Below are 10,000 nucleotides of genomic sequence, written 5' to 3' on the forward strand. Positions count from 1 at the left end.
ACAAAGATGACAACATCCTCGCTGCGGTTCCCAATGGCTCCTTCCCAGAAACCTCAGACTGCCTTTGCAAGGAAGGAGGTGCCCCCATACAGTATGATGTCCTCAAATCATAACTCCTGTAGCAGTACTCACCCTCACAAGCAACCAGAGTAGCAGAGATTTTTCATCCCTTTCAACAAGAATTCTATGATAAAAAAATTATCAGTATTGCGCTCCTTCAGCCTGCTACAAATGGTTCTCCTTGTTAAGTGAACCTACTACGTGCCCTTTGGGTACAATGCCTGCCAGAACCTGTGTGAGCCGCCCTTCCCATTGTTGACACCTTGCCCATGAACTATCTGAAGACTAAAGTCAATGCCCTTACGGATAGCCAATTCCCCCACCTTTAAAAACTCCATAGACAACCCCACTCTTGACAAAGGGGACCTGAAGCTCAGGTAAATGCTGTAGGACACCAATTCGTAACATGTCTGGCCATCGATGATGCGGCGCAACACCAACCTATTCTACCCCACACTCGTGCCCCAATCAACGGCCCATGCCACACCCAACCAAAACCCTCACTCAACAGTCAATGGATGATGACCCTCAACCTCAGTTGTGCTACTGCCATTCCAGATTTAGGGCTGCTACAAAGAAATTTGTTGCTAGATGTCAATGGTCAAAAAAGTATAAGTGGCAGTGGTTGTCCCATTAATCAATTTCTTCTTTTTACATGATTCTTGATCTAATGTGCTCTTTTCTGTAGATACAGGTGCCTGATGTTTTCTTCTCCCCTATTCCCTCTCAATGGAGCGACCCCATCATTCCAAGGCATCTGATGTCTGACTGGTGCCCACCAACAGATCTGCTATCCTCACCCACAGCTATGAGACACCAACGCTGATGTTTGAGGGCACCACATACTGATGAAATTTCATCATGGCCTACGTTCTGCCTCTCCCCGGTGCAGATTTACTCCCCAATTTCCACCTCCTGGTTCACATAGCACAGCAACGCTTACTCAACACAAGCTCTCACACATCCACACCTTTATAACCTACTCCCTCTGACCTTCCTCTCATCACACCCACGGATCCCTAAGCTCAACTCCTATTCTTATGTATTCCGTCCAGAACTACACCAAACTTTCATGGTTCCCGGTAAGCAATGTATCATCACCATATCATGACAGAGAGCCTCTACAGTTTGGCCACTGCTAAATGCTCATTTGCCGAAATGGAATAAGAAGGTTTTAAAATAATCAGCACAAAATTTCATTAAAATTTAATTGGAGTAATTTGTAATTACCAATAAGCCTCATAATTCCAGTGGAAGTTTCAGAGCCTTTGCATATGAGAAAAATCTTGAATAAATGGACCTTTTCAAAAGGCCTCATTTCCATGGCCACCCCACTACTCATTGTTCTAAAGAAGAATGGATCCCTAGGACCTTTTGGGGATTACATGTGTCTTAAAATGCAGACGGGACCAGATCACTAACCCCTCCCCAATATCACTGTGCTAAAAAATTTTGACCCTTAAATTCCTGAAGGGGTACTATGGGGTGCCCATGAACCCTGAAGACGTCCCCAAGATTGTCACTGCCATCCTCTTTGGCACATATACATTCCTTTCAACGGCTCATGAATGGCACCTTAGGAAACTTTCCTTGTATGTTATATAGATGATATACAAATATTTTCCCCCTAAAAAGAGGACCACCTTCGTCACCTACATGTCGTCCACGACTCCCTGCAGCATAACAGCCTTGTAATCGGGTACTAAAAAAGTGGCATTCTTGGATAATCTCATCACTCTGGAAGGCGTTCACCCCTCCCTGAGAAGATATTAGTATTACAGAAGTTCCGACATCATCAACCATCAAAACACTGCAGGAGTTCTTGCCCTAACAGGTGTTTCAATTGGTCCATGACCTCTCACAGCCCTCATGCTAATCTACTTCCTTTTTACTGAAGTTGAAGTTCATATGGCATGGTATTACTAATGAGGGCAAGGATTGGGTTCATGCATGTATTTTATGTCAAACTTCAAAAGTGCATCTAGACACAGATTCAGGTGTGGACACATTTATCAACCTCAACGTCATTTTGCCCACATTCACGCTGCTGTGGTTGACCCCCTACTCACGTCATAAGGACACTGTTATCTTTTCATAATCATTGATCATTCCACTTGCTGGCCTAAAGACATCACCATGTAAGATACAACATGCATTTATATACTGCTGCCTTACTTTCCGGAAGGATAAAAATATTCAGCCTCTCAGAGCATATTACTTCCAGCAAGGGTACCACTTTTACATCTGAATTGTAAACATTATTAGGGCATCTTCTTGGCATCACCCTACATCATACTAAAGATTACAACTCTGTAACTAATAGAATGGTGAAAAGTTTCCATTGTACTCTTTCAGCAGCTTTGTTGTTCTGGTGCAACGACTCCAACTGGTTTGCATAACTTCCCTGTGTTCTCCTCGGACTGAAAACCACTCCCAAAGACACTATTGATGTTTCATTTAATGAAATGGCATATGGTGACCAGTTGCTCATCCTGCAATATTATTTTCTTCCACCACCTCCTCCGAAGATCTCTACCCCCAACGTCATTTTGTGCAAAAATTTATCATCTGCCATCAGGCTTACAAACCCCCAACAAAGCAGCACAAACCAAAAGACCTACATACCACAATACAAGTCTTCATGTACACCGACGCTTGTGAGCCACTGCTTGCACCCCATTCCTTGTTATTTGTCATACTCCAAAAGTTTCTTCTTCGGAAAAGAGGATTGGATTGCCACTGAATGCCTAAAACCTGCGTATCTCCTGCAAGACGACGGGCCAACAGTACGACTCTATAAGGAAAGTCACCCACTTTCACGTGAATTTCTGCTTCAGGAGGAGCGACCATGTAAAGCACATGCAGCAATACACTCACATACAAAAGAAGAAGTATGCCCTATCTACATTTTCTTCTACACTGCATCCTCCATTGTCGTAGCAAGGTAATTTCAACTCTATTATCATTTGGTTAATATATTCTCTATTTCTATGCCAATTTCAATCTTATTGACAAAAACACTTGAATATAAACTTGCAATTAGCCCCATTATGTTACCCCTTGAGGACCTATAAATATCGATGTTCTCTTTAAATAAAGTTAGTTGTTTGATAGCTGTCCTCGTAATAATGCCTTCTCCACTCCTATCACATCTACATGGGTGTGGCGTGGCTGCCAAGCATTGAGGAATGCAGGTCAACTAATACAAGGGACACTCGGTAGAGTGCATACCTTCGCCACTGTCATCTTTGTCACTAAGAAAACTGATGAAGTTGTGGGTATTTCATCAGAAAACACATTTATCGGAAGATAGGCAACTGAATTATTTATAATTTGGCACTAGTTTCACACAAATCAGATAAAAATTGGCCATGATATTGCAAAGAGACGTTTTTTTTATCTTTTCACGACATTGGCCTCGACCTTTGCTCCAATCACTCCCGAAATCTAACCAAATTGTCCTTCGATCAAGGCCAATCATCCCACGAAATTTCATGAGATTCTGTTAAATAGTCCTTGAGTTATACAAATCAAAAACACACAGACAGACACACAAACAAATAAATACACAAAGAAATGGTAATGACATCACTATATCATGTTATATATCACATGATAGTCCATTTAATTATGTATATTCTGACACTGGTTTCATGCAGATAAGATAGAAATTGACAACGATATAGCCCAAACACCTGTTTTACCTTTTCAAGACCAAACCTTGACATATGGCTCAATCACTCCCAATATCTAATCAAATTGTCCTTGAATCAAAGCCAACCAGCTCACCAAATTTCGGTCAAACAGTTTTTGAGTTTTGTGATTCGTCTTTTACCTTTTCGTGACCTTGGCCTTTACTTTTGACCCAATCACTCTCAAAATCTAATCAAATTTTCCTTGGATCATTGTCAATCATCTCACCATATTTCATGAGATTCAATCATATAGATCTTGAGTTATGCAAATTACAAACACACAAAAATGGAAACATAGCCTATCAAAAAATAACTTTTGCCGAAACGAAGGTGGTGAAGGTAATGAAAAGAATCTCACAGCAGACAGAGGAAATGTCCTTAAACCGATTTTGGTTTAACAATAATGAAAATGCTCGGGCCACTAAACACTGATTCTTCGAGATTCTTCTCATCTGCCAATGGGCAGTTTGAGAAGATTGCTGAGACTCCATCACAATTAGCCTATGATGTAATGATTGTTTACAAGAGGATAAGAGAAGACTCGCTATGCTGGTACATCCAGGACAAGCCAGCTAGATGGGGATACAAACTGTTCTGCAGGGCAACTGATGATTTTATAAATAACATCTTCTCAAGTCATCCACATAACTTCAGAAGTCGTATGCCCTCCAGGTTAGCAAAACTGTCATCATCCATGTCAAGACTAAACGTCTGTCAAGGAGATGGAGAAGAAGGCTGTACCATGAAGGAAATATGAAGCCTACTCAACTAATGGGATTCTTATCATGAGATGGAAGAACAACAGTAATGACGCCATCCTTTGTTCAGATATTGGGTTGAAGCCATTGAAGAACGTTTAGCACTATTACAAATAACAAAAGAAGACGCTGGAGGTGCCCAATCCCTATGTCATCAAGGAATACAATAGGTAGATGGGGATCATTAAAAAGTCTGACATGCTGACTTATCTATATAACACTCCTATGGGGGCAAGATTGGTAAATCAAGCTGTTTGGCTACACCCTGGACCTCTGTTTTTTTAATGCATGACTACTCTACTTGAGAGACTACAAATATCTGAAGGACAAGCCCACCCCTTTCAAGAACTTGAGGCTTGATACTTCAAGGTGTTCATGGTGTCAAAAAACCATCACACCACGGTTAAGGCATGTCTCTGTGCACTATGAGTCTATAGCAGTGCTAAAAAAGTACCAGAAGACCCACCTGCCATATGGTAACCAACGGCATGACATCATTTTTGTTACCAATAGGCAGACCTGCAAATAATGCTATAGGAAGGATGATATCCACTGTACCTACTGGATGTGCATAATCTGCGAGGTGGCCCTCTTCTTGTCTGACACAAGAAACTGTTGTGTCAATGCCTTCCTCACACTTCCAGATACTATGTTCAATACCTCTACAAGTCCCCCACCCTCAAATTTCAGTGGTAGCCGTAGTGGTAAGTACCTGATTATACCTCATTGGCCCAGTCGTATTATCTCATGACATTTTTGTAAATTTAATGACATTATTATTCATATCCTTAGTTTGTAATTGTAATGTCCTTTTATAGTTTTGCAACTGCTAACTTGTAATTTAAATCTTTGTAACTGTTAAAACATAATCTTAACATCCACTTATTGAAGTTCCTCTTCATTTATTGTATAAATTCTCTATTACCTTACAAATTTTGCAATGTTTTCATTTGTTATCATTTTATACCAAATATTACTGTCCTATCTCTTACACCTTCCATTGCTTAATCCATAAAGATAAGAGAACATAATATAAAATTTTCTTATATCCCATGTTTACACCCATAACTCTCCTATCCCCATAAGTCATACTTTACTTCCAAAGTCTTAAGTTGTGCATCGTAGCGAGTAAAGGTATGTAATATGCGTGTTCCTCAGCGTAGTGTTCTCAGTCCATTGCTTTTCATACTATTTATGCATAGAAAACAACCTCGTTGCATATGCAGATGATGCTACTCCCTTTGCATCAATTCTCTTTCTTAAATGTAGACTTATGGTTGCTGAATCCCTCAATAATCTAGCTTAAATTAATGTATGCTGCAAATTATGGGGCATGAAGTTGTACCCAAGCAAAACTCAACGTATGATCGTGAGGTCATCGGACAGTGGCTCGTCAACATCGACCTCTTTGCATTGATTATGTTTTTTTAACTATATACAACTCTTTAAAATTTTAGGTGTGATTCTTTATTGTATTTTTACATTTTAGAAACACATTTGGCCTGTTTCCTCTTTAATTCCACAAAAAAATGCTTATTGAGAAAGTCTCTTCAGATTTTCGTTGATCAATTTATCCCAAAGAAAATATGCTATTCTTTCAATTGTTCTCCTGTCTGGTCTTCTGCTACTGAATCATCTCTTCTTTATTTGTTGCCCAGAAACTTGCTGTCTATCAAATTTGTTATTCTGGATCTCGATATTAATCTCTGGCACCATCGTTCAGTTAGTGCTTTAAGCACGTTCTGTAGGATTTTTCATAATTCTGACCATCTTGTGCATTCTGATCTTTCCAAAATGTACCATCCTGTACATACAGTAGTACTAGGTATGAATTTATTTCTACCAGTATTAGCTTCTCCATCATAAGGTTCAACGCTACTTAGTATTCTAGAAGTTTTATTCCAGCTATGAACAGATTGTGGAATGATCTTCCTAATTTCGCAGTGCAATCGGTGGAACTTCAGAAGTTTAAACTTGCAGCAAATGATTTTATGCTGTACTGGTTGACATAGGTTTCTTATATTTTATATAAAACAGGTCTATTTTTATATTGTTACGTATCTTAAGATATTTCTTTTATTTATTACTTCTCATATATAGTTTACTTATTTCCTTTCCTCACTGGGCTATTTTCCTTGAGGGAGTACTTGTCCTTGTGGCATCATGTTTTTCTAACTAGGCCTGTTTCTTAGCTATTGATAATAATGATAATACACTTTTAAATACTTAATACAACTCATCATCCATGCTATATATCCACGGCTACATTTACCGTGTCGCTATCAATTCTATCGTACGACTTTCCAATTTTATTTTCAAACTCCATACATGACGATTCCATAGTAAAAGCTTTGTTCAAACTCCTTTTTTATCTAAACATACACTATTTTCCCCTGTCTGTCCTTTTTCCCTCTGTCTTGTATTCTCAATCTAGAACCTAGCGTTCACCTTCCGTGAGCAATATAAAGCCCCTATACTTCTTAATCTCCGATTACATTTCCCCTTATGGAGTAGTTCAATCTTTCATTGCGGCTATTCCTTTGGAAACCTTCCTTCGTCATTAAAATATTTTATTTCAATTTTTCATTACTTCTTATATCGTTTATCTATTTCCTTATTTCCTTTCCTCGTTGAGCTATTTTTCCATGTTGGAGTCCTTAGGTTAATAGCCTCTTGCTTTTCCAACTAGGGTTATAGCTTAGCTAATAATAATAATAATAATAATAATAATAATAATAATAATAATGATATGTTTCTTTCGGTTATTGAATCTCATATTATCCTAATAACATACTAAATAATTTACTTCACATACTATCGCATGTTATTGTTTTGCATCTATATTCCAAATTTAACAAAACCACAAAATATTCGCTCGATCGATGTGGAAAGTTTAATAAGTGCATAATTTTTTATCCTTTTAATCTTCTTATCTGACCAGTCATTGCTTCTAAGCAATCTTCGTGTTATTCTATACCATAAGACACTATCTGTATTTTTGCCCATATTGTATCTATTTTCTCTTCATTCAATCTTCTAACTACTTCTTCTATTAAAGTCACTGTATTGATTATTTTCACTGTCATATGCCTTTGCATTTATGTCCCCTAGCACTACTACCATTTCCTATTCTTCAATTCCACCCAAGCAGAAATTCAAACTTTCGCTCTCCAACTTTTCCGCTCTTGGATTCTACACATTCACAACTATAACTTTTTGCCATGAACTTCATGAACATTAATACAATATTCCCTTAAATAGATAGCCTTTCTAGAACAAATCAGTAATATAAATGGCTGGATACTTACTATCAAGTTTACATTTTTTAACATAAACAAATTGATACTTTCTTTTGTTAGATCAGATAGCTGTCACTTACATTCCAAATTAAAAGACACCACTACACATTATTCCGTTTTTCATAAAGATGAAATTATTTGATTAGGTTTTTGGCTTCACTTGATGAATAGTTCTTTATTTAACCTTGATCGTGAAGATATTGGTAGTATTTTCTTTATCCTGGCAAATACTTCTGGCTTAATAACTCTTAAGTTATCTAATCCTATTTTTATAAGGTACCTAGAAATGGTCACATTATTTTTTATTTCACAATTTGGTCATAGTATGAACTAGATGGGCACTCAATAGAGAGGATGCCTTCACTATGTCAAGCAGTCTTATTTTGCTATTTAACTCTACTGCATACTTGTATTAGATGTGTTCACTTCAAAATCTAATGTATTTGTCCTTTGGTCATACCCCTCATGTCCAACCAGTTTCGTTGAAATTAGTTGTGCAGTTTGTGCGTAATGCTGTTCTCAGACAAAATAAATAAACTAAGAAAACGTATTTGTCATTTACTTAACACTGCGGTTATTTTCAAAGTACTGCTACGTACTTGTAATTTCATATATTTTACCCAATATGTTAAAGATTCATATCTGAGTCAGATCCAACATGACTATTAAGTTGTTCAAAATCGATACTGAAGTTTTTGTGTAATTTTGCTCACAAACAAACGAGTAAATAAACTAAGAAACAGAAGAAACGGTGATAATAAAATGTCTAGGTCATTGTTAGGAATTAAACCTTATGGAAAAGAAGACATGATTGTTGGAATTAATTAAACTCATAGCACTATGTGGTAGATGGTATAGTCTGGAAGTACTGTCAACAGTGGAGGGTAGAATTTTGTCAAAAATTCATAGACCCTGCACAAAAAAGCTAAATCATAACTCTCGTAGAAATATTTTTATAACTCTCATTCTTTTCCATTCCTGAACCACATACACTTATTAATACAATTTTTACTCCTTCCGCACTTAATTTTACACCTGTTTCTAAATTCTACCTCATGTTACAAGCCATTTCCTTTCTCTACAAATAGTATTTATCTCTCATATTAAAAAGAGTGACTCACTTTGCACTTGAATACTGATGGACATCATCGTATGGTGATCTATTTCTGTAGAAGAAGGCAAACACGCAGGTTGAACAAAGTCTGAAAAATAAAAAGTTCATGAGGTCCTAGAATAATGGATCGAAGAATATTCAAGCTTTCATTGAAATGAGGAAAACTGATGGAAAAATATTCATTAATAATACTATACTTAAATATTAACTTGAAGACAAAAAAAAATGCGATAAAACCCTTTATAAAACCAGCTATATGACAAATAGTCATCATAAGTCGAAACTACGGTCCACAATTTACTGATAATAAGCTTCTGACATAATATTGAAACTTGACCCATTAACTTACCATCAAAGATAAGGGGAGATTTTAACTTCAGGAGGCCTATATTTCCTTGCTTGGTTATTGGGTCGTAAGACTCGTGTCGCTTTCTGAGAGCCACCTCCACTGACCTTTCTTTGTCGCTGTTTACCGCTATTTTGATATGAGTTCTGTATAAATCAAAATAAGAAGTTAGATTTTGCTCATCTAGGACACGCTGAACAAAGTATGGGCCAAAGTATGGAAATCTCACGAGTAAACTTTTCAGCAATTCTAAAAAGCTAAAAAGAAACTTAATACCTAAAGTTAAAGATAATATGCCTAAAAATATGAGGATAAATAATTATTTTTTTCACATATTTGTGTTCCTTCTATTAAAGCCCAGAATTAGGTTATTTTTTACTTTCTTTTCAGCATCACGGTTCAAATATAAGAGAACAATTAATAGACCTTGTTTGTGTTTCTTGTTAATTTCAATGTTAACCTCGGGAACACTTGAAATGTATTTCTACTACTACTAGTTGACTTAAGAACACTTCTGATCATATTCTAATTTTCTAAGAACAGTGACGAAAACATTTTTAAGATACCTGTATAGCTATATATATGTATGAAAAAAAAAAAATATATATATATATATATATATATATATATATAAATATATATATATATATATATATATATATATATATATATATATATATATATATATACAACAACAAACACAAATGCAGCCGTTTCTAATCCACTGC

The 10,000-nt window shown here is 36.7% G+C and overlaps 1 protein-coding gene across 2 annotated transcripts in view; it reads right to left on the minus strand.

The window, feature by feature from the left end:
• The window catches only part of LOC137644889 (uncharacterized), a 128,993-nt gene that overhangs the window by 4,693 nt on the left and 114,300 nt on the right, over positions 1–10,000 (minus strand). For both annotated transcript variants that reach the window (XM_068377771.1, XM_068377770.1), the window contains 2 exons: positions 9,276–9,418; positions 8,934–9,014 (listed from right to left, as the gene is read on the minus strand). In XM_068377771.1, the coding sequence (XP_068233872.1) occupies positions 8,934–9,014; positions 9,276–9,418 (224 nt within the window). The remainder of the gene's footprint in view (positions 1–8,933; positions 9,015–9,275; positions 9,419–10,000) is intronic.

The sequence above is a fragment of the Palaemon carinicauda genome, chromosome 8 (genome assembly GCF_036898095.1).
Source record: "Palaemon carinicauda isolate YSFRI2023 chromosome 8, ASM3689809v2, whole genome shotgun sequence".
Lineage (NCBI taxonomy): Eukaryota > Metazoa > Arthropoda > Malacostraca > Decapoda > Palaemonidae > Palaemon > Palaemon carinicauda.